The 26,401-nt window shown below is 41.0% G+C and overlaps 1 protein-coding gene across 2 annotated transcripts in view; it reads left to right on the top strand.

Moving 5' to 3' along the window:
• Window positions 1–26,401, top strand: part of TBC1D10A (TBC1 domain family member 10A) — a 38,692-nt gene that overhangs the window by 975 nt on the left and 11,316 nt on the right. The window contains exons 2-5 of one of the 2 annotated variants that reach the window (XM_075276657.1): window positions 19,796–19,895; window positions 23,146–23,253; window positions 25,453–25,559; window positions 26,240–26,358. In XM_075276657.1, the coding sequence (XP_075132758.1) occupies window positions 19,796–19,895; window positions 23,146–23,253; window positions 25,453–25,559; window positions 26,240–26,358 (434 nt within the window). The remainder of the gene's footprint in view (window positions 1–19,795; window positions 19,896–23,145; window positions 23,254–25,452; window positions 25,560–26,239; window positions 26,359–26,401) is intronic. The other variant, XM_075276656.1, reaches the window with a different exon arrangement.

Genomic DNA, 26,401 nt, shown 5'->3' with positions numbered 1-26,401 from the left:
TCAGTAATGCAGTATTGTGTCCTTCCTTCAGATGCATCAGCAGGAAAATAAAAGGGACAATACATCTTATTGATGGTCGGCTGTAAAGTTTGCATGTGTTTATAGTCACAATTGATAAAAATCTCATACTACAAATGAAAAGCTCTCATAGAGCCCAAACTCACTATATGCCCAGCTCCAGCCTTGCCAAGGATGGCTCCTTTCCAGGAAAGGCCTCCATACATTATGGATCTGTAATATGGCAGCATATATAGTCGCATATCACAGCTGAGTCATTTTTTAAAAGTTGTCCTCCACCAGCTTCTGTGGAACCCAAAACCACTAAACCATGATCTTCCACTCTGCATAAGCATTATACTTAACCTGAGGTCAGTGGAGAAAAACCTTGTTTTAATGAACATTGGCATGGGGTAGATTTTGCCATGAACTGGCCAAAAGTTCACTCTATGCCTTGTGGAGGGAAAAAGCCACAATGATGATCTGCAACATACATTGACTTGCGGCAGATTTGTGCCACAGCATGTGGATGAGGTTTGGTATAACATCATCTAGCTGTGGATTTTCTCTTTATCTTGAAGGGAACTTGTCACATGGGAAATGCAGTACAATAATCTGAAGATGTTATAGAGCAGGAGGCGCTGAGCAGCTTGATGGACAGGCCCTATCAGTGATTGACAGCCATATCTGTATACACAATGATAGCAGGAAGGTTGTCATTCACTAATAGGACCACCCTCTGGACTCCTCGGCAAAAAAAATGTGAAGATACAAAGAAATCAAATTAAAGTAATAATCTTTTCTAACAAAACTGTATATCCGTCTGCTCAGCTCCTCCTGCTCTATAACATGCTTAGTACAGTTTGGCCAGTGTTTTTGAAGGTTCCCTTTAAGAAGCTGTTGTTTCTTGATCTGCATTTGATTCCATAGCAAATTAATGGACAGATTCTGCTTTGCTCCTTGGCTTATAAGGCAGCGTTTAGAGCTTTTGTCCATGGCTTATCTTCAATATCAAAGTGCATTCTTTATTTGTTCGCAGAATCGCTTATAAAGTTCAATGTTTTGTGTATAAAATAAGCTGCACTATTCCAGGCGTTTCTGACAATGCTAAGTTCATATGAAAGGCTTGTGGTTAGTACATTCCGGTAGAGGGAGTTTGCCTTTGCTGCTGGGTTTGACTGCATACATCTGTGCACTGTCACTTTTTATCTGGAGAATAGTGGGATTGTCTGCTTAAAGGATCAGTACACCTCTCCTGCCTTGTTGTAGCTTTAACATGAGTCACAACAGTGGGAATTTGTAGCCAATGTGGACAGGCAATTGTTCAATTTTACTTGTATTGAGAAGAAATTCAGTGGGCTGTGCCACTCACATATTTGATGCATCACACAAGTCAGACATGTGCTCTGTCAAAGGTGTCATTTATTCTAACAGACCTTTTCTGTACCGAAGTCTGCTGTCTTCATGTTCTTTCTGCTGTCTTTCTTCATACACTTACTAAAGGTTCACACCTGTGTCCGGTTTCCATTCTTCAAGTCCGCTTGGGGACACGAAAATAGGGAAACCCAATCTGCTTAAAAAGCAGTTACTTTGGGAACCCATACACTATAATGGGGTCTGTTGGGCTTCCATCCAAAAACTTTTGAGAGAAAAGTCCTGCTTGCAGGACTTTTCTCTCTGCATTTTTCAAGCAGAATGGGGACGGAATCCCTGAACGTAATCCAGACGAAATGTGCGAATTTAGCCTTATGGTGACATACATTTTACAGTAACAAATAGATTGTTTTACTGTGAAACTAATAACACCAAAGATGGTGGTAAAATGAGTTTTCACTAGTGAACATTTTTATTGATGTTCTGATATCCCATTCAGTAGATTAGGATGTTCTGAAAAACTAAGGGACAGACTTGTATCTACCAAAAATTATCTAGTGAGTTGGAAAATTTTGCCTGTTGGCGAGCCTAAAATAAGTGGTGGTTGATGGATTCCACAGGCTTTTTGTATGTCTAGCCTTAGTCACAAGCTATGCCCATGCAGCACCTTATACAGATATTATATATCTATCTTGTGTGTTTGATAAATATGGCTTGTGACAGTCTTCAATTTCCAGTTGCGCCGTGTTAATCTTCTCCAGTGTTTGTAGATTGCACAAAATAGGGAAGTAGGAGCATGTGATTTTTGACAACTGCTTTTTTAGATCAAATTGATGCCAGTCAGCTAATGGGATCTTATCTTAATAGATTAGGCAACTCATTTCAAAATCTCTACAGCACTCGTTGGTGAAATTCAGACTATAGCCTGGTGGTTGTGTCTAATGTTCTCTTGCTGTTTTTTTAGACTTGCTATAATAAAAATGCTGTAGACTTGTATTCTTTGAAGCCACTCTGGTTTCAGTAACCTAAATTGTAATAATCAGAAATCCTGCATATGGGCACACTTCCCAAAGGGTTTTGGTGTCTGGGAATTCAGTCTTGGTGAAGGAGAAGACTAGGTGAGGGCGCAGTGCTTAAATTCTGGAGCTTCTTTTCTTAAAATTCATTGTTGTGCCATGTCCTGTTATTTCTTCTAAATCTGTACAAAACATTTGACAGTTGTGTGTTACTATTCTCTCGTCATAAGATGTATCCATACAAAGCATGGCAAGGTCAGCATTGATTTGAGAATATCAAACTGTGTATCCCCAATTGGTAACACTTACTTGTCAATTTATTCTTACATTTCTAGAAGAATGACAGAGCAACAACACAGAACTATAAGATAGTTATTATAAGGAATAAAAGGCTCGAGTATTAACAGATCCTCTTCCAACATCTTAGTGAAGACATTTCAGTGGTGACCCATAGATTTCAATGGGACCATTCTGCAGTACCTACACTTGCACCTACAGTTTGTATGGCTAGTGAGCCGCACAGCTCATGGTATGTATGCATTAGAGAGCCATGCTGTCTTGGTGCAGGTGATCTGTGAGGTCCCAGTTGTCGTAACCCTACAGATCTAATATGGATGACCCATTCTAAAGATCAGAGTCAAAGTTGTAGAGACTGCCCTCATATTTGTGGCACATGCTTGCCCATAAAAATGTATATGATCATTCAAGTCTTTTTGCGATCCATGATTACGAATGACTTACTGATGAAATGCAGACATGTTTTCTGCAGAACATGGATATGTTCAGTAAAAACGACTAAGGTCATGTGCATGTAGTCTTGTGATTGCCTGTACAACTTGAAGAATTTCACATTCTACATACTTAAAGAATGTAAATGAGGGACAAACGAAAACCTATAACCAGAAAGTCTTTATTTATGGTGTATTTATCCATCTATTAAAATGTACAAATTAGAGCACTTTAGGCCAATTGATTGTTCTTCCTCCTTGCAAGTTGTTAATAGTCGTGTGAATCGCTGATGCCATGGTGTGCTATCTGGCCAAAAAAACTATTTTTTATTACTAATTATGTTTCTTGGATTTTATCAGTTTATCTTCTGCTGAATATACTTAATAAAATCTAATGATTCATCGTAGCTAAATAATAATTAGTCATCCCTGCTTCTTAGATATTCTGGGTGGCTTAGCTTGGCAGATCACAGGTAGCCAATTAACATAAGTAGTCTGTAAATATGGGTGTAATGCATAGACTTCATACCTGAGTGTGATGGGCAGCAGTGGTCACTTATTGTAGGAGTTACGTCTTTGCTGCAGCTGACTAACTAGGACGATGGGTAGCACCTGAACAGTTGTGCTGGAAGGGCAAGAAATATACCAGATATAGTACTGCAAATTTATCCTCTCCCATGAAAGAACCACTTGTGAGTCGAACTGCTCACCTAACAGGGAACCACAACAATGACTCCAGGCCTGGCTTTTCCTTATCAGGCTTGGTTAGCTATTGCAGCCTCTCCTTGGGTGTTAGAGGACATAGAGCAAGGCTTCTGTCTAGAATTTGTCTCGAATTCTCAGGAACACGTTCGTTTGTACACCATGTCCAAAAGACCCAGTAATGAATCTCTCCATGCATTGGGAGGTCAGATCCCTGACTCAGATGGGGGTAGTGGTTCCTGGAGATGGGTTTCTATGCACCTCACTTTATGGTCAAGAAGCCTAGTGGGAATTTCAGGGAGATTATAAAACAACTCCCTTCTTCACCTCCAGTACCCTGCCCTCCTCACTGGGGTCTCTCAGGCTCCCAGGGTTTTTACTAAGTTTGTGGCAAAGATGGCAGACTTTCTCATCAAGCAGGGGCTGTTACTTATTACATATTTGGCCCATTTTCTTTTGATTTTTGTCCTCCTATCAGTAATCCCTGGAGCATTGTCTCATTCTCTGAATAGCCTTGGAGGAGTTGAGATGGAACATCAACAGGGGAAAAATCCTCTTTCCCTCCGAGATCAGAACCTTCTTGGGCATCAAGCTGTCAGAGGTCTTTTCTCCCTCTAGAAAAGATCATAACTGAGAGAAATTTGATCATGGAGCTTTTCCTGTCCTACAGTTGCAAGGCAAGTTATGTCCGTCCTTGGAATTATGACTTCCTCCATCCCAGCTGTCAAATGGGTCAAGTTTCACACTCTCCCACTACAGCAAGAGATTTTGAATCTATGGGACAGGTCCTTCCTGTCCCTGGATTCTGTCTTTCATCTCTCTTCCCAGACCAGGATCTCTTTGGTGTTGGCTAAATCTGGATCACCTGAAGTCTGGAGTCCCTTTGTCAGTCCAGAACCATCTGATCCTGTACAAAGGCGTACAAAGGGGTTGGGGTGCTCACCTGGGAGAGGATTTCCGTTAAAGTGAATGTCCGATGGCTGTAAGAGGTGCCTTCTCAAATTTCAAGTTGCTCCTGGCCATTCAGAAGGGCATGCAAGCTGCTCAGGAGACGATAGAGGGGCTAGGAGTAAAAATCTGCTCAAACAAATTCCACTGTTGTCTCATTTGTAAAAATTTTCAGGGAGCAACGCAAAGGGCTCGTTCACACTGGGAAAGTGGGGGCAGATTTTGACGCTGAATTCACCTCAGAATCTGCCCCCCTCACAATAGAGGTCTATGTAGACCGCTAGCTTCCTTTTTTCCATGAGCAGTATGTTCCCGCTCACGGAAAAAAGAAGCAAGGTACCCTTTCTTCAGGCGGATTCCGCGGCTGATTCAGCCCCGGCCTTCGCCTTGCGAGAGCACCGTCCGGACTAGGCCCATTCATTTGAGCCTTCTCCGGAGCGGGAAGCCGTTACTGTCGGAAGTCGAAGCAGGCGCATTTTGGTCCTATTCTGACGCGGCTTCCTGCGTCAAAATCAGAACCACAATACGCGGTCACAACCCCTGTGTGAACTAGCCCAAACTCAGTTCTGGAACAGAAACTCCTAAGTCTATCTGCAGTTCACCTAAAAGGGAATGAAAACGTAATGACATATTTTCTGAGCAGTCAGGGGAAGTGGAATCCACAATGGGAAGTGTTCCTTCAAATTTGTACACACTTGGGGATTCTCGTGATAGACCTTTTGCTACCAGAGCAAACAAAAAGAATTTGACTTCCTAGATGCCTCAGACCATCCAAGAGGGGTAGATGCATTCAGTCTGTATTGGGGAGAAGTTTTGGGGCTTGCCTTTTCCCTTCTCTGTCTGATTCCAAGGACCCTGATAAAGATTCGGCAGGACAAAGCAAAAGTTAATTTGGTTGCTCCAGACTGGCCTTGGAGGACATGGCGTACCATCCCTTTGTGGCCCATTCCTTGGAGTGAGGATCTTCAGCAGTGCCCTCTTCTCCATCCCAAAGTCCAGAACCTCCACCTAGCATTTGAGAGTCTGATGTTTGTCACTTATGGGGTTGTCTCAGGAGCTTATAGCTTCTCTACTAGCTACTAAGAAGCCATTGCATCAGACCTATATTTGAAGGTATGTAGAGCCTTCTGTAATTGTTCAGGGAAAGACCAGGATTCTTTTCTCCTCCCAATATTCTCTTGATTTTTGACTTTTTTTCACGCAGGGCTAATACAGTTGTGACCCAGTATCTTGTGAAGGTTTTTGCATTTAGCACCTTTTTTATATTAAACTGGCAGTACACCTCTGGGTCAGAAGCGTCTTTTCTGCAGCCAGGTCTCTCAGCTCTAGCTGCAGGTATCTTGTTTCTCCATGGGACTTACATTTATTTCTCAGAGGGGCATGTGAACCTTTTTATATCTTCAGGTATCCTCTCCCGTATAGGCAGTCCTACTTGCAAGGAATGCTGACGTAAGCTTCCAGAAAAACAATTACCAGCAAATTGGGGGGGGGGGGGTTGCCTGATTTCCCCTTAATTTTCCATGTCACTATTTTTTATTTATTTATTTATTTTTTTTAAAGTACTGTCATAATTTTTACTCTGAAAACCTGATAGGCTGGCACTTGCCAATTCTGTAGAGGATTTCAGTCACCTAATTTTAAATACGAGACAGACAGTACTACAATAGAAGTTAACACTTCTATTGTCATTAGTGGATACAATGATGACTGTATGTTATGTTCTCTATAGATGTCGCAGCTTATTTACTCCCCCCCTCTCTACACAGAGGAGGTCTAGAAAACTCTCTCCAGTAGACCTCAATGAGAAGACCCCAGACTATTTCTGCCCATAACTACATTGTGAAGCGTATCACTGTATGTTATTAATAGGACAGAATAGAAGCCCTGGCAACATGGCAACCCCCATAATCATGTACAGAATATGGTATTAAAAAAAGAGAAAAAAGTCCTATATTCCACTATCCTCTCATTCCTTTTAAGCCATACTAATTTATCTTTATTTTGTATGTTGTATATCCTCCAATTAGATATTAAAGGGGTATTCCCACGTCGCATACTCACCAGTCTTCGTTGCTGTAAATTCTTCTTTCTTTCGGCTTTGTTGCGTCATTAGTGGGCGGGGTTACATATGCTGCTGGCCCTGCGTGCACGCTCATAGACCAGTCTAGCCTTCACAATGCGAATACAGACCCGGCATCCGCCTCTCTCTATTACAGCGGATGCCGGGTCTGTATTCGCATTGTGAAGGCTAGACTGGTCTATGAGCGTGCACGCAGGGCCAGCGGCATCTCGCCATTTGGCTTTGCATATGTGAATACAGACCCGGCATCCGCTGTAATAGAGAGGCGGATGCTGGGGAATGTAGCGTTATTCCAATCCTCCGCCCACCCTGGAATAGCAGCATCGCTCCTGCCGCTGCTGGCTTCATGCAGGGCAGGAGCATAGCGATGTTGCAGGCACCTGTGCTGGCGTCTAACCGTCCCCAGCATCCGCCTCTCTATTACAGCGGATGCCGGGTCTGCATTGGCGGCCCCTTCCCCCCAAAGGGTAAACTACCCCCCCCCCCCCAGGCTCGCTCCCGTGCACTGAGCCCCTCCTCCCTCCCCCCTGATACAGATACATCACTTGACTTATGACCAGATAAGTCAAGGGATGTGTAAAAAAAAAATGAATAAAGTAAGATAGTGGACAAAGCAAGCAGTTTTGCTGAAGCAGTGTATTTAGGAAAAGTCTTACATTCACATTAACAAGTAGTATAGATAGGATCCTTGTGATGGGACAAACCCTTTAAGTGGTTATCTCTCAATAAAAAGAACAGACATTAGGGCTCCTCATTCAGAGAATAGAACGCAGTTCTCCTGTTACTGACCTGAGGACTGAAAGTTTTTGTCTGCCAATGAGTATTCTGATGAAATGATTTTATATTTCTCTCAGTTTTCTGTTGATCTGTCAGTCACTGATCAGTCGTGTAAATGATCTACTCCTTTAACTTTCTGTTGTACTAAAATGCAGGGTTTAATTTGGATACCTCGCACGGCTTTCCACTGGGAGTCACACCCTGGACAACTATTATTATTAACTAAAAGTCAGAGTTGCGCCCAGAGCTGCCTTTTGCTTTGGAAGAACATGGTTTCCGATAAAAACATTAGATGCCACTAGTTCTCATAGGGTACACAGGGCTGCTTTGTCTTTTCTCACACTGATAATGATGATTTCCTGCAGCATCACCACCCCATTCAGATTGTTTCTGGAGCACCTATGAGGTGCCCCTGTCACCATGCAACCTTTAGGGGGATTTGTGTCTACAGATAGCTGACAAAATCTATGGGTGCTCAGGTCTGTAAAGTCGGTAGACCAAACCTCTGACTTCTCTATTTTTCTACAGCCTGCCTCCTGTCCCCATCCCCCTGAGACTCTAACTGGCCATTCACATATCAGTAATATGTCTGACTGTATGAAGATTCTGTAAGTGTCCTATAACTGTACACTTTTAATGCAAGGTCTCCTATACAGCTTACCAAAATATTGGCAGCAATTTTTACTGCCTTGAAAGTGCTGCAGTGCTGCCCACTGAATTCAAGCAGACTAGCCCTTTAGCCACTACAGGGTGAATTTACCCAATTTAATGTTTCAGTCCATTATGTCATTGAGACTTGTCCATTGATGTCAATGGGTACATGACATCAATGGGGCAGCATACAGATGTTGTAATAAAGATCTCCTATGCTGTAATGCAATAGAAAATATCTTCTGTGATGTGGGTCCTTTCGAGCGGTTGGGACAAAACTAATTTTTATTTATTTCTACTTTAGATGTTAGACTGATGACCTATGGTAGAAATAGGGACTATATATGGAAGTGATACTGACTCCATACTCAGTGGCATAACTAGGAATGGCGGGGTCCTATGGCAAACTTTTGTCCCCGACCGACCACCCTACACCCCCCCCCCCCCCTGCATTCCTGCACACAGTATTACGCCCCATAGTGACCCCTGCACACAGTATTATCCCCCATAGTGGCCCCTGCACACAGTATTATGTCCCACAGTGACCCCTGCACACAGTATTATGTCCCCATACTGGTCCCTGCACACAGTATTATGCCCCATAATGACCCCTGCACACAGTATTATGTCCCCATACTGGCTCCAGTACACAGTATTATGCCCCATTGTGGACACCCATGAACAATTATTATATTCTGGGGTCTTTTCAGATTCTACAGTATAATAATTGGAAACAGAGGGGGGACATCAACATAAAAAACACTGTTACTTACCTCTCCCTGGCTCCGCTGCACTCCTCGGTGGTGTCGGCCATCTTAAATGACGTGCGGGACGTCACATGACTCCGGATGCAGGCCCTGGTCATGTGATGTCAGGGACGTCACAGAAGTAGGCCCGAAGGCTATCTGGAACCCATAGAGGTAAGTAACAGTGTTTTTTTATGTTCCCTTACCCCTCCTGGGCCTCCGATCATTATAGTCGGGGTTCTGAAAAGACCCCGGGTATAATAATAGTGTTTGTGGGGCCCGTGGCGTCACTTACTGATCCCAGCTTCTGCCAGGATCGGTGAGTAAATAGGGCCCGTTACCGGCTGGAGTTACTCTAGCCGGTAACAGCCTATTAAGAAAAAAAAAACGCCCTGTGGCAGCTGCTACTGCTGCTACCCCGGTAGTTACGCCCCTGTCCATACTGATGAGATGTTTTGTTTTTTTTCAGGCATTAGAATTTTGTATCATCCATAGTAGTACTCTTTGTACACCAATGCTTTCCTTTTAGTTCCTCTTTAAGTAATATCCTGTTTTTCCATTATAACACACAGAACAGCAATTGTAAGAAACATAATGTCCATGGTAGTTTATTCTGTGGGTTTCTTCTAGATAGGAGTAAAACCAGTAACCTGTGGAGACCTTTTGTGAACATAAGTAGTCGCTCGATCAAAGAGGCCAACTTGTTACTGAGTACAGACTGGCACAGGCTCCGTTTATATTGGCAGATATGTAACAAGGGGACTTATGCAGCCATAGTTGTCCTAGAACTCGGAGGTAGAAGGTTAAATGTTGGAGGAACATCCCCCACCACTGCTATTACCTATCCTTTAGAAATCGCTGTTCCTTAGAAACCAGCCTGTTCTATGTGGCCTTCCATCTTTTCAGTACAGTTTGCACTCTCTGCATCTGTTTTCGGAAGCACTTATACTTTCACCTTCTGCTAAATCCATTTTTGGATTTTGTTCAAAAAAAGCGCAGCAAAACTTGCAACAATAAAAAGCATCTCTTGTACAACGTGGAGCCTCAGTCTCGACCTACACTCTTACGACCGGCGGACAAAATGGCTGTGAAAAAGGGAGATTTTTCTTCACTGCCATTTGGAAAGGAGGGCACCTGTGGTCCTTTCCAGTCTGTTGTTTACTTGACTGTAGTGATGATGTCCCCCCTCTACCCTCATGACTACTGCATCCAAGCAGAGGTCAATGATTGGTTGTAGGTCTCCTGGGTAGACAGATATATTATATATCAGCTGTTCAGAAAGGTCAAGATCTATTTGCCTTCATTGAATAAGATTTAGTCTTACATTCAGAGGCTGAAAGCTTGTACAGATCTGTCACTTTTCATGGTGGAGAGCTTTTTCACATGCAATTCCCCCTAGGCTATCTTTACGGTATCATTGTCAATATCTGTTCTTGTCATCCATCATAGGATGACCCCAGTGGACTGTACAAGAGTAACTGATGCAGACTGTTCCCTCTGCCTGTATCCTTTCCCATTGACTCGAACACATACAACATGACAGTCTGCATTCTTCCCAAATATGACTGAAGACCACGTCCAACACATGAGGGGGCTCAGTCTGCATCTGTCATTCTATGTCTGCTGTTCTCATCTCATGACGGATGAGAGCAACGGATATTAAACAATTTCTGTCCGGATAATTTGCGACAATGTATCAGTGAAGAGAAAAGGTATAAGCCTACAGTCCATGTTGGGTTTTTTTGCCCTGCAGGTTGCGGCTTCTTGGTGAAATACGGATGTTTATATTAACTGACCACAAACTGATCTTGAAAATGGCAAAAGATAAAAATTGTATTAGAAAGTTGCATACTATTTTATCATGTAATGGTTATGCTTTTGGTTACAGAAAACCTATTTAAGATCCACAGATGACTTGTACCGTGTTGACATAACCACAAGCAGGAATAATATATTTTGTGGCGGGAACAATTCTCACTATTATTGCCATGTAAATTGTTTAGAAACAGATTGGTGTTCATTTCCACCCCGTCATACCCATAGCGGATTATGGAAGTTGATGCTCAGGCACCATTCCCTGAATTGAGAGAAAAAGTTATGCTATTTTAGTTCTGTCAGACATGCGACCTAGATTTCGGACTATGAATAAACTGTAGTTACTGATTCCCCCCCCCCCCCTTCCCCATAGGGAGATTATAAATGTATTCTGACAAGTAGATATACACCCCTACCTGTTTATGTTCTTATTACTTCCTCTTTTCTCTTTCCTATAAGTACATAGAATGGGAAGTGCAACTGATGACGTTCAGTATTACTGGTGTGAGAGTACGGTTATTACTATACAGTATTGCTATATACACTGACTGTGCTGTCCTGGGCCTGATATAGATTTTCTGCTGTGTGGTTACAGCTTATGGTTCCATGTAGTATTTTCCGTTCCTATTATCAGGGATGTCCAGACTGCTAAGCAAACATTTCAGAGAGTTCCTAGTATTTTCCATCCTCTCTCCTGCTGTAATTCCTTCTTATTGCCATCTATCAGTGTATTGTTGGACAAAGAAGTAGAAGTATCTGGTGCAAATGTAGAGGTTAAGAAGCAGGCTTAAAAAAAGAGAAATAAAAAAAAAAAAAAAAAAAAAAAAAAAATTAGAGCTGTAGCAAAGTCATCCCAGAAATTTACCAACACATACCTGCTAGTCAAAAAATATATTTGTATATTAAAGGGATCCTATCATTAAAATGCAATTTTTTTTGTGACTAACACGTAGGAATAGCCTTAACAAAGGCTATTCTTCTCCTACCTTTAGATGTCTTCTCTGCCCCGCCATTTGGTAGAAATCCCAGTTTTTGTCGGTAAATGAGTTCTCTCGCAGCACTGGGGGCAGGCCCCATCCCCCCAATGCTGTGAGAGAACTCTCCAGCGCCGCCTCCATCTTCTTCAGGAACCGCCTCTTCTTGCGTCTTCTTCCGGCGCTGGGGGGGTCAAACTTCTAGGGCTTGGGCAGAGCCGACTGCGCATTCTTACAAGCCACAAGAAAATGGCCGCTTACTTAGTTCACTCTCCTCTTCTTTTTAGTGTTCATAGCTAGGTAGTCAGATTGTCTAATGACTGTACAATAGTTTGTATGTTTGTGGCCTGCACAAGAGACCTCTCAACTGATATGTTTGCACACTTGGCTTGCATCTGCTTACCCATCCAACAACTATGGGATCCTGCAATAGATCCCTAAACATTTTAGATGGTCGACTGAACACAACAGTTTTATGGAGACCAATCTTCCATTTAAGGGCTGCTTTAAGAAGTTTCCCAGCTGCTCAACATTTATAACAGAGGACATCAATTTAAGATTGGCTGCAGTTTTGACTTGAATGGGACAATCACTGGTATTAATAGTACACGGAGTGACCACTACAGCATGCTCCGTCACAGGGACACTACTGAACTGTGGAGGTCCTGGCAGTCGGACCCCTGCCGTCTACAGCTGATGCACTTTCCTTGTGATAGCTCTTCAGAACTGATGTTCTAAATGTCTTGGTTGAAGTTTTACTTAGTTTTTTTTTTTTTTGTAGAAAGCACGTTTGAGCATTTAACAATAGACACAGAAATTTGTTAAAAACTTATGTTTTTACAATATGATTTTGGTGTGTAAAACCTTCTGCCCTGTTGTACTGAAGTCTCTTACGGTGTCATTGTTTGATCACCATCTCAGAATGCACTTTAGGTACTTTATATTCTGTTGTAGGAGATGAATAAGCTGACATGGCTTTCTACGGCTTATTACAAACTAATGTAATCCTTGGCTTTGGTGTATAGTGATACTGAGTAAGGTGATTCGCTTTTCTTCATATGCTGCGGAAAGACGGGTTTTGTACAACACCTCGGTGCTTTGTCATAAAGGTAACACACACTGACAGTTTGATGTGTTTGGAAAATGTTGTGTAACCCTATATCTATCTATCTATCTATTGATCTATCTATTGATCTACATAAATCTGAAATCTGAGAGGAGTCGTATAGAAGGAAACAGAGGAAATGGCTGGCCCTGAGGCCTCTTCTCTATGTATTGGGGTTGTGCCATGTTTAAAGTGCTCAAATACCTGACATGTTTTGGATATTTTAGTTATGTCGAAGGATTAGTCAGTTCTGTACAGTGTGTCCCATTTATTCACAAACTGTTCTCCTCCCAAGTAAAAAAAACCAAAACACTTCAACTTTTTTTAGCTATAGTGACAAACGGCAAAATATTACTAATGTGGCATATGTACAGGGATAGGCAATAGTTCTGTACTGTGCCAGAGCCACAGACCTCTCCAGGAGTCCGCTGGTCTTTGTAGTTCCCCCTGTAATACGAGCATTTACACTTGGATAGTAACAGTTCATGTAGAAGTTTCTTCTTTAGGGTCCATTCACACGGAGGAAAATGATGAGGAATTTGGTGTGGAATTTCAGCGCTGAAAAAAAAAAAAAAACTCCCATTCACTTCAATGGGTTCCTTTTTCTGCTAGTAGAATTTGGTGCGGAGGCCGTCTCAGATTCCAGACCAAAAAACAGGTAGCCGTGACTGGATGCCGGTGCAGTGCATCAACACCCAGTCACGGCACTCTGCTCTTGATTAAGCCCAAATGAATAGGCCTAGTCGGGAGAGAATGTCTTTCGCTCGCGGAAAAAAGAAATGACCGGCTTCCATTGATTTCATTGCTTTTTGTGGTCAGGATTTTGACGTGGATTCCGTGTTAAAATCCTGACCAGTAAATCCTGTCTGAACTCAGCCTAACTTTGTGAGGTTGACTACCGGGCTTTTGTGATTTATCCAGCCCTATGTCAGACAGGACTATGCACCATATGAGGAGTGTAATCTGCAGATCAATTGACTTCCATTATAAATCATGACTGTTTTAGGTTTTGGGGTTGTTTTTTTTGTAATTTTTCATTTTAATATGATATTACAAAGTATATTATTATACATAGATCAGTGGAGGCAATAACTGAAATGAGACACTAGACACACTAGTCTGGACAAATGGATGTCCAGCTAGATATAATGAGGATTTAGGCTGAGGAGGTCTATGGTAAGCAGGTAAATGTGTTTAGCAATGGGAGGGGTGAAAATTTGTATTTTTTTTTTGAACTCTAGTTTTTCTGTTATTTGAAAAAGATGTTGGACAAGCAGTAAAACTTAGATTTTAAATTGATACAGAATAAAATATGGCTTGGATCACTTACAGGAACAGCACGTACAATGCACAACAGATAAAAGGGCAGATTTATTATGCCTTGCATGCCAGTTTTATTGCCAAGAAAAGACACAAATATGTGTCTGTTACTTTGAGCTACCCTCTCCCCTCCTCCTAAAAGAGGACAGGGCCAGCAACCCCTCCATATTTGTCACTTACTGATATAAGTGATGTCTGAAATAGTACAGTAACTATGAGCTGGCATAGATTTTAGCATAGGTGCATGGCCTTGTAAAGGTGTATGGTAACGTGGACCACTAAAATCAATGGACAGCAAAAGTACAGGACTTGCAGCACTTTTTCCTCCACCTATTTTCGGTGGTTACTGCAGTGGAATTTCCAAACAGGCTCCGATGCAGATGTTAACTCAGCTTGTGCCTGTATTGTGAATAAAATATGGATATGTGGTATATGAGATTGCCAAATCATTGCATTCTTGTTTTTCGTTATGTTTTATTCAGAGTCCCAAATTTCTTAAAATTGGGGTTGTGTGTATGTATATTTATATGTGTGTGTGCGCGTGTGTATGTATAGATACAAAAAAAGACAGCACTCTAATATTTAGGAAAAAGTGATCATTACTGTGGGTTTATTCCATTTGCAACGTTTCAGTCCTAAAATACCTGGACCTTTCTCAAGCGATGCGATATTGGTGGTGTACAAACTTTTATAGCAAAATACAACTGTTACAAATCCTTCAGTTATTACAGCAAATAAATATGTCAATCAATAAACAATGTGAAAAATCGATGATGGCTAGGGAAAAAGGGAGGTGGTGTGAGTGAGAAAAGGAGCTAGTGTGAGTCAGCTCGGAGTGGCCCAAGCTATCAGGATAGTTGTAAGGAAACAGAAGGGGAAGATGCCAGGAGCTCACAGAGAACCTCAGAAATCACCTAAAACACTGCTAAAGGTATTTGGGTGCACTTCTATATCTATTAAAAGCACTCAGATCTTTTTTTTTTTTTCAAAAATGTATTCTAGCCTGGAAAACCCCTTTAAGACTGAGGCCCCATGTTGCAGAAACGCTGCTTTATTTTGTTGCGTTTTTCTGAGCCAAAGCCAAGAATGGCTTCAAAAGGAATGGGAAATATACAGGTAGATCGTATACTTCTACCTTTGGTCAATCCACTACTGGCTTTGACACAAAAAAACGCAACAAAATATGCAACAAGAAAAGCTGCGTTTCTGCAAGCCTAGGGCTTCTGGGAGCGAGAGGAGATTCCTTGGCTCTGTCCTGAGATACTGAAAGTCTGGCAGAAGAATAACCAGAACGAAGGGGCATCGCACTTACTCCAATATTTTCTAAACTTATTGGAGTAAGCGCGCTGTCTCTTTGTTCTGGTCGTTCTTCTACTGTTCACCATCCCTTGCAGGTGTAGAGGGCCGCAGCTGCTGTCCACTTCACCATTGCCCAAGTTATCCAGTGCTCTGGAAGACCTTCTGACTGGGTAACAGTCGTCTTGCTCGGTACCTTACATTGTTGTGCAACTGAAAGTCTGGTGGGACTGTACTGTGCTATTTTGTTTGTTGATGTGGTTGGTAGTAAGCCACTCGTATATATTAGTTAGTTTCATACTGTTTGTTAGTGCTTGGACAAGCAGGGTTTTGTTTGACGTTTTTGCCAAATTTAAGGCTGTATTTTATTTTGCTTATTTCGTACCTAAAGTGAATACTTATTTTGCTGTTTTTTTGTAAATAAACCTGTTTGCACCAGGTTTTGTGTCCCTCTCTCTGACTGGTTGTGTCTGTACCAATGCTGCTACCGAGCTACCTTCTCCACAAAATAAATTCAATATATAATAACAGCATAACTTTTTGGACTAAAATTGGAACGCTCTTTTATCGTTGTGGATATAGATGAAACTTTTAACCTTTAGCTGAACAGATCAAGCAGCAAGTAGAACTCTCTCCGGAGCATGAAGTCCAAAGGCCTGGTTCAGTCTGTTTTTTAGGATGTCAATATAAATTGCCTTATACTGTAGTATAAATAGAGGAAAGGCTCTGCAGTTTGGACTTGTAAATTGTCACTTAGTTAATGTGTTGGCTTAATACAATGCCTCTTTCTGGGTTAAGAAGGCATTGTTGATGCAACACCTCAGTCATGTGCGAGGATGGTGTGATGAGACAGTAGGGCGTTCATTTACTTCACTGCCTTATGCGTGGGATACAGAAGTCTCTGCTCTAACTTCCTCTGGATGAGTTTACTTTCCTTCCTAAGGTCATGGCTGTTACAGAAGGGGCAGTCAGCCCCCATTCCGTTCATTGCATCGCCAGAAAAGGAAGTGCCTGATAAATACCCGTATTTTGAACAATGTGTTATCAGATCCAATGCAGAACTTCATCCGTCATATGCCATGTGTATGTATAGCTTCACTCTCCAAGCCTTTCATTCAGAATGAATAGTTCTTCTGGTAAGAACATAGGCGGGAGTTGGCTTGACATGGCATTGATAAACATCTTGCAATTATGTGTTCTCAATAGCCTACAATAATCGTGCTAAAGAACTGGGCAAACTTTTAACCTTTTCAGAGCAAGTAGCAGTCGTATCCTGGTACAATTCAAGCTCTACCTCTGACTGTGGTGCTGGTTTAAGGGTAGTCTATCACCTCTCTTTTAACATCTTAATGCACCATGTAAATACAATGCTGCATTGTATTGTTACCGTCCTATCGTAAGCGACACTGGTAACTTTCCTCTTTTTGACCTGTTCTTCAGTTTTAAAGATTCCATTATGTGTAATACTATGAATCACATCACATTATATATAATTCTGATTATCAATTCATTATTATTAAAGATAAATTTCTACTAACACAGCAGGCTCCTGCCAGGGCACTGACTGTTTATGCATTAATTCCTAATTTCAGAAAGCAGAACTGCAGTGTAAAGCATAGGGAAAGGACTGGGCAACCGCCAGAAACCAGATAAGATTTCATATTTCACTTACCAGTTGAAGCTAAGGCCTGGTTCACATCTGCATTCGGTATTCCATTTGGGGAGTCCGCTTGGGGACCCCCCGAACGGAATACCGAACATATTGACAAGCGATGAGCAATGAAAGAACACAGACCCCATAGACTATAATGGGGTCTGTGTGGTTTAGACACAAATCATTTGGAGAGGAAAGTCGTTTTGAAGTACTTTTCTCTCCGCATGATTCGTGCAGAAAACACACGGACTCCGTTAGTCTATGCGGTCTGTGTGCATTCATTGCTCCCTTTTTTTTTTTTTCTTTCTTTCGTTCGTTATTCTGTTCAGGCGGTCCCCAAGTGGACTCCCCGAATGGAATACCAAACGCATATTTGAGCTGGGCCTAAGCTGCACATGCTGATTTACAATGCAAAACTGTGGTAGGGGAACCCATGTTTACCACCCCTGGCACTTCCACTGATTAGACCCATCCTTTGCGCATAAAAGTAGTTGGTTGAATACTTGAGTAAGATTGTGCCAAATTTGAGTTTTTTGGGGAAGGAAGCTAGTCAAGATAGAGCGCTAAAAAGAAAAAAAAAAAGGGGGAGCTAGTGTGTGACTCCAATTGGAAATGATGGGACTTTAGTGCATAAAGTCTCCAAAATCCACACACAGAAAACCCCATCGTAAACATTATAGGGGCACTTGTAATATTGAAGTCTACCCAAAGACTTTAGAACAAGCCATGCATTAATGAAGATGTTGAACTTAACCCAAGGTGACCAGAGTGATACTTGTTCTATACTTGTGTGCCAGATATTCTTGGGTTACATTGTGGCCAAAACTCTTATTTGTACAATCGTATCCACTTCCTTTATTACACTATGCTATACATGGCCTCTTTTCAGTGCATGCATTATGCATATACTATACTACCGTATATAACCAGCCAGAGTTTGTGTGTGGTTTGTTTTTTTTAAACCTATTATACACTGTTGGGGATAAACATTACCCACTATCTTGTACTCGGGTCACAATATTACAGCACAGTCATTCCTCATGTATGTTCTACAAGTTTTAGTACTGTTTTTAAAAAGTTTGCTAAAGGCTTCTTTCACCTCCACAGCCAAAGTGTAAAAGTTACTTTCCACTATTTTTGTATGTTTAGGAATATTCAATATGCAAAATTGGGCCAGATGGTTATCTGTGGTAAGTTATAAGGGAAACTGGTGACAAAGTAAGGTAGACGTCGTGGAGAGCTATTGTGACATATCTTGGTGAATGTTGATATTACTACATCTGGGTAGAAAAAAATTGTTACCACATTGCTGCAGGTTCTACAAGAGCACTTCAAGTTGAAGGACGTCCATCTGAGCACTTACAGAACCTACAGCCATGGATTAAAAGTAGTTCTTCCTATCACAACAATGATAAAGGTCTATCCTAGGCTGAAACGTCATATCCATCACTTGTAAAGTGTACAGGTCTATGTCTATTAAATATGTGTGAGCATCACAATTTGAGTGCTGTGGTATACTCCTTATCTATGATTTTGGTTAGCAACTAGTCCACAAGCACCTCCACTTTCCATGAGCAGAGTTCTAATACCATATATTACCAATAGCAGTTTTACAGGATCAGAACTGCTTACAGATTCCTTTTTAAAGGAATTCTTTGATTTAGACACAACTTTCATATTCCATGTATTAATACAGAGGGAGACTTCAGCCCATTGAGTACAGCAGAAACTGACAGGCCTGCCACCACCAAAGAAGGTTGTGACCTATCTACAGGGGTTTATTCTCCCCTGTGTGGATGGTACAGCAAGTTCTGTTAGTGCATTGCCACTCTGTTCATTCTCTGTGTCTACCAGAGATGGCGGAGTGCTAGATTTGGCAATCTGCGGCAGTCCCATAGAGAGACAATTATGAATGGTATGACTAACCTCACCTTTCACATGGGGAAGATTGGACCAAATTCATGGCCATTCTATTCATGCTTCATTTTTCCTACAGGTAAATATATATTTTCAGCTGGGTTCCAGAAGTAGAACAGTTGATCAGCTTATTGTCAGAGAATTTTAATTTTTTTTACCAAAATGAACTGTCCACTGCAAATCCTTTTTAAGCCTTGTGATCAGTCCTGAAGGTAACATGAAACTGCAGTCCAGTCTACTGGGATCATCTTCTAGAAAAGGAGGTGGTAAAAAATTCAGTGTAACTTCAAAATCCCTTCTTGTTCTGTGCTTAGGAGTCCAGTGGGCGGTCCTAACCACTGATTGACAGCCTTCCCTGTATAAACATGGATACATAGATGGCCAATTAGTGGGTTCCGCCTAATGGACTCCTAAGCACTAGCAGAGATTTAAATGAATAAACTGCAAGTTATAATGAATCGTTCCCATAAACTATATATCATTCGGTTCAGCCCCTTCTGATCTATAACTTACTGCTGACAGAATGCTGACAGAACAGATTGCTTATTCCGTATGACCCTTTCCCTTTAATATTACAAGCCAGTTCTTGTGGTCGTTGATGGCAGCAGTTCCCCTTTATTGTGTGTTTAGTGAACCATGCCAACCACACATGGGTTCATTTAGTTACAATCTGTCTTGTCGTATTTTCTTCACAGGCAAGAGGAGCTATCAGTTGAAGTTCTAAGACAAAGGGAAGGAAAATGGCTGGACATGCTGTCTAACTGGGATAAATGGATGGCAAAAAGACATAAGAAGGTAGGCTAATGTTCTGTGCATGGAATATGCAAATCCATCATTCTGCTGCCCAGTTTACAGAACCTGTACCTTGCTAATCATGTCATCATTCACTAACACCACCACCCTATCATCTGGGTGCAGCAATGTAGGGTGTGCTCAGAGCACCCTTGGGTGTTTTGGGACATATATTGTTGTTTAGTAGAAAGTTTCCTGTCTGCTCCAGCAGAATGGGCCTGGGTTTGACTGGAAAGACTGGCAAGTTCACGTGGAAAGATAAAAGGTGAGGCACGTGCACAGGTCAGGAAAAGGAACCCTGCTTTGGCTTGTACTTTGTATACAAACTGGTTAAACTATATACAGGGCATATGCTAACAAAGTAAATTAGGTCATACGCTTTCAGCTCTTCAAAGGATGTATAGCCTAGTAAATGCTGAGGTTTTTTTTATGTAGGAGACAATTAATGACTGTTGAAATAGTAGCGCGCTATAGCACAGTGATGGTGAACCTTTTAGAGACGGAGTGCCCAAACTGCAACTCAACACCCACTAATTTATCTCAAAGTGCCACCATGGCACCTGCAAGATACGGTCTTTACAGAGCTTTCAGTGATACAAAACAACTTTGTACTGAAAGGTAAAAGTTTTCATTTGGTATAGTTTTGAACAATTAATGTTCACTATTTACATTGCACAGTATCGTTTTATAGTGACCGTGCAATGTTATTACAGTCTGTACTAATATCACGTCTGCTATAAAACTGATACTGTGTGATATAGTGAGGGGTCCCCACACTGGCCCCCACACAGTACAATCTGCTCCACCGATGGGTGCCTGCACAGAGGGCTCTGAGAGCCAACTCTGGCACTTATGCCATAGAGTCGCCACCACGGCTATAGCACTTATTCTACAGTGCTTTCTCTGCGTAAGGCAATGGCTCGGGTGTACAACAACAGGTCTATGGTAGTGGTTTGTGGTTTGGAGCTGTTGCTTTCACAGTAAATGTTGGGAATGAGAAGTGTTGTCTGCTGTAGACATTAAGCAAGTTCAGTCTTGATCCTTATGACTTTGGCTGACTTAAGAAATTTGCAGAAGGTATGAAGTATAGCTCATACTCGGCACTGACTTGTGAAGAGCTGTGGATTTGAGAGTGCAGCAATATGTCTAGACAGAACCTTCTGGAGCCAGTCATTATGTGTCTATGATCTGCAGGGTAATTAAAGATGGTCAAAGGGAAATTCTGCTTTAGAAGCACAGTTTAGAAATGCCCCCATACACAATAGTGTAAAGTCAGCTGTACGTGCTGACGTTTCGCAGAATCGGACGGGGATCTTAAATGTATTGGCTCCTCTTAGACTGTCCTCTAAGGTGTCAATAGAACTGTCTAGTAGTGATTGACCCCCCTCTTCTCATTGCCAGAGCATGCTTGGCTAAGCCAGGTATGCATGTACATACAAGTTAGGGAGGAATAGCTGTCTACTAAACAAGCATTGGGCCAGTAGCTATTGCAGGTGTATAGGTACCTTAACAGTTAAAATCCTCAGGAATCCTGAGCAAATGTCTTTCTCGTTTTTGTACTGACTTGAGTTGTATGTTTTCTGCTATTTTTATGCCTAAAGGGTCATTTCAAAACTCTCCTGGTTTCTGGTTACTAGAAAATAATGTGACAGCTACAGAGATAGAAATAAGCTGTTAAATCATGTCTGATGGCATAAAGATGCTACAATGCTGAAAAAATGTGATGCAGCTGTGTATATGAATAGAGGAAGATGCTTTCAATATCATGGACATGGTAATAAAATATTAAAGCACAATACCTTCAAAGTCAGCCTACTCTTTTACTGAGATTTCCTTTGTTAAAAGTGAATCTTAGTTTGTTAAACAGCGTTCTTAGTTACACAACACCTAGGTAGGAAATGACAAATTATGCCACACGAGTTATAGTGAATTACCAATAGAAATTTACTTGAACTGTGTATCAGATTACCACCTGAAGGAAACAGTTTACTATAGATCCGGATTAAGAAACTGTATGTGAAAGGCCAAAAAGCCCTTCAGATAATAGAGTTGGTTAACGGCACCTTAAAGTTGATGAATATTTCTACAGGGCGTGTTTTTTTTTTTTTTTTTAGTAAAAGAGAACTTTGCCTGATGATTTAAGTATAATAAGGGGTTTACCAGAGAAATTTTAATATACCGAAAAACCAGATTCTCCTTGTGCTGAGAGAAAGCCCTTTTTGTCAAATATGCAAAAGATGTCTTTGGAGTAGTGATGGCCTTGCTGTTGCTCCAAAGTGCTCTTTTGCATATTGACAAAAAAGTCATATCTCCGCAATGGCAGCAACGTTTCACTGGGATGGGCTTCTAGTGACAACACGGTCAGTTTTTCTTAGACAGGGGATGCTCAACCCTCGGTTTGGGGAAAACCTGCAGATCTTAATGGCTACTAACTCTTGAGACACAGGTATTCCCATTGTTGAATTTTATAGCATACCCATAGGATAGGACATAAATTATAGGTTTCATTTTAATCTTTGGGTCTTCCAATATAGCTGGGGTATATGTATTATCTGAAACGCCACCTATCAGCTGTATCCTATTGGTATGCCATAAGAGAACAATATGGCTTTCGAAATTATTGCAGCCCTTTATAGTCCATACAACCTGACAATTTAATCCTTGTACCAGAGAACACGCACCTCCGTGCTAGGCTGTTTTGATATATAATACCCTATGGGTTGTCCCTGAACAGGGCATTACTTTGTAGTATTTTTTTGAGCAAGTAAATACCCAAATTATTCTTTTATTATTATAATAATAATAATTAAAATTTTTATTATTAATTATTATTTATTATTTCTTAGTTATGATTTTCTGGATAATCCAATTGTCTCATTTGTAAAACATGGTATTCACAATAAAATATTCCTGTGCTGAAATTTCCTCTTGTTTTAATTAAAATGTAGTGTAAAAGAAGAAAAATATTTTAAACTTATTCTCAAGAAGTTAAGTTTTCCTCATCCACCCCTTCCCATGAGATAACTTACATGTTATTGCATATCATTGGCAAATGCCTAATGTCAGCTGCACATACTGACTCATGTTTGCCTCCAGATGGCTTCTTGTTACAGCTCCCCTGTGCTCATATAGCTATGTAAAGTGACAAGTCCACTGGAAACATTGGGTCACAGCATGTAATTTTTCTTTTCACAATCCATAGTTAGTTATAGCTTTTGGAACACATTTGGAAATCCTTTTTTATTTTTGGCAGATAAAGCTAAGATGTCAGAAGGGGATCCCACCTTCACTGCGTGGTCGTGCCTGGCAGTACCTTTCAGGAAGCAGGGTAAAGATGGATCAGAACCCCAACAAATTTACTGTAAGTCTTACTGAAAATAATAATAAAATAGCATTCTTACAAAGAATTCTCTGGATCATTAGCAAGATACATGATCTAAATTGTAGTGAAATGGCTGTTTGATAGTTGTCCACTTTGTTGTGGTCCTCAGCTGTGTCTTGTGACCTGGCATAGCATCTCGTGTGGATAGGATGTCTGTTTCTGTAGTCATTCCTATGACAGCTTTGATTCAAGTCTAGTAGGAATACATAGGATCTAACTTCGACACCTAAGACAATAGTCAAAGTTTCTTCTAGTTAGAAAATCCATAATATTGTCTGATGCTGGATGTTAAATATGGTACAGTCCTATGAAAAAGTTTGGGCACCCCTATTAATCTTAATCATTTTTTAGTTCTAAATATTTTGGTGTTTGCAACAGCCATTTCAGTTTGATATATCTAATAACTGATGGACACAGTAATATTTCAGGATTGAAATCAGGTTTATTGTACTAACAGAAAATGTGCAATATGCATTAAACCAAAATTTGACCGGTGCAAAAGTATGGGCACCTCAACAGAAAAGTGACATTAGTATTTAGTAGATCCTCCTTTTGCAAAGATAACAGCCTCTAGTCGCTTCCTGTAGCTTTTAATCAGTTCCTGGATCCTGGATAAAGGTATTTTGGACAAACAATTCAAGTTCAGTTAAGTTAGATGGTCGCCGAGCATGGACAGCCCGCTTCAAATCATCCCACAGATGTTCAATGATATTCAGGTCTGGGGACTGGGATGGCCATTCCAGAACATTGTAATTGTTCCTCTGCATGAACGCCTGAGGATTTGGAGCGGTGTTTTGGATCATTGTCTTGCTGAAATATCCATCCCCGGCGTAACTTCAACTTCGTCACTGATTCTTGAACATTATTCTCAAGAATCTGCTGATACTGAGTGGAATCCATGCGACCCTCAACTTTAACAAGATTCCCGATGCCGGCATTGGCCACACAGCCCCAAAGCATGATGGAACCTCCACCAAATTTTACAGTGGGTAGCATGTGTTTTTCTTGGAATGCTGTTTCTTTTTGGACGCCATGCATAACGCCTTTTTTTATAACCAAACAACTCAATTTTTGTTTCCAAAATGAAGCTGCCTTGTCCAAATGTGCTTTTTCATACCTCAGGCAACTCTATTTGTGGTGTACGTGCAGAAACGGCTTCTTTCTCATCACTCTCCCATACAGCTTCTCCTTGTGCAAAGTGCGCTGTATGACCGATGCACAGTGACACCATCTGCAGCAAGATGATGCTGCAGCTCTTTGGAGGTGGTCTGTGGATTGTCCTTGACTGTTCTCACCATTCTTCTTCTCTGCCTTTCTGATATTTTTCTTGGCCTGCCACTTCTGGGCTTAACAAGAACTGTCCCTGTGGTCTTCCATTTCCTTACTATGTTCCTCACAGTGGAAACTGACAGGTTAAATCTCTGAGACAACGTTTTGTATCCTTCCCCTGAACAACTATGTTGAACAATCTTTGTTTTCAGATCATTTGAGAGCGGGCTGTCCATGTTCGGCGACCATCAAACTTAACTGAACTTGAATTGTTTTGTAGAAAGAAATGGTCCAAAATACCTTCATCCAGGATCCAGGAACTGATTAAAAGCTACAGGAAGCGACTAGAGGCTGTTATCTTTGCAAAAGGAGGATCTACTAAATATTAATGTCACTTTTCTGTTGAGGTGCCCATATTTTTGCACCGGTCAAATTTTGGTTTAATGCATATTGCGCATTTTCTGTTAGTACAATAAACCTCATTTCAATCCTGAAATATTACTGTGTCCATCAGTTATTAGATATATCAAACTGAAATGGCTGTTGCAAACACCAAAATATTTAGAACTAAAAATGATTAAGATTAATAGGGGTGCCCAAACTTTTTCATAGGACTGTATACGGTATCTTTAGACTAAATCAATTGACAACATGATTTTGGTGCATCTTTGCACATTTAATGCATGTCCTTTCATAGAAGCCACACCTACATGTCTACAAAATCTGAAAAAAATTAACTTGACCTGTATTTCCCCCCAGATGTGCTTAAGATGCACAACATTTTCACCAGTGGCAACCACTTTAATAAATCTGTGTCAAAGGGAGCAGATAAGTCACAATTCCAGCTCGAAAATTGTCTTCACTCCAGTTTACATCATTTAATTTTCTAAAACTCTTTGGATTTTCCAGGAGCTGGACTCAATGGCAGGTGACCCAAAGTGGGTGGACATCATAGAACGAGACCTTCACAGGCAGTTTCCTTTCCATGAAATGTTTGTTGCTCGAGGGGGTCATGGGTAAGTTATTTCTGGATCCGGCTCCCAATTGTAAGCGGGATATTTGCTGCAGATGAACACCATTTGCAATGCTTATTGATTATTCATTTTCAATGTCCTGGCATGCTGAAGTTAACAACGTGGCTTTTTATATTGTTTTATTGGCAGTTGTCTGTTCTGCATTATTCAGGCTTTTCCTGGCTATGTAACCACATTTTGTTCAGGTTATTGATTTAGGTCTGCAAGCCTGAGGACAGCAGATTTCTGAAATCATGTAATGGCATCATGCCACGATTATTTTAGAACTAAGCTTTAAGTGCTGTATAATTAGAATACCTCTCTGCCAACTGCATACAACTCTGAACGCTTAACCCATTCCATATTCATGAGGATTAGGTTAAGATTTCAGTAAACACCTTCATTTATAACTTGCTATTTTATTCTGGATAAATACAGGATTTTAGAGACTGACTCGGATGGCTTTTATATATAGTGCTATATCTTTTCCTGTTTTTGAGTTTATGGCATACAACCTCGCTTCTATACGCTTCATTGGATACAGTTGTATTGATTGGTCAACGTGATTTATCATCAAACGTCAAAACTATTATTTATATATATCTGATGAAATATTCTTCTGGCTGTAAATCACATAAGCATTGGATAGAGCAAAGTAATCTGGTGTCATTTTGTCTTTACAGTCAACAAGATCTTTTTAGGGTACTTAAAGCTTACACTCTCTACCGGCCAGATGAAGGATACTGTCAAGCCCAGGCACCTATTGCAGCCGTTCTGCTCATGCATATGCCAGCGGAGGCAAGTAGCGTAACATGGCCTGCAACATATTGTATATTTAGTTATAT

This window comes from Leptodactylus fuscus, chromosome 1 (genome assembly GCF_031893055.1).
Source record: "Leptodactylus fuscus isolate aLepFus1 chromosome 1, aLepFus1.hap2, whole genome shotgun sequence".
Taxonomy (NCBI): Eukaryota; Metazoa; Chordata; class Amphibia; order Anura; family Leptodactylidae; genus Leptodactylus; species Leptodactylus fuscus.
This window is presented reverse-complemented; position numbering and strand designations above follow the sequence as displayed.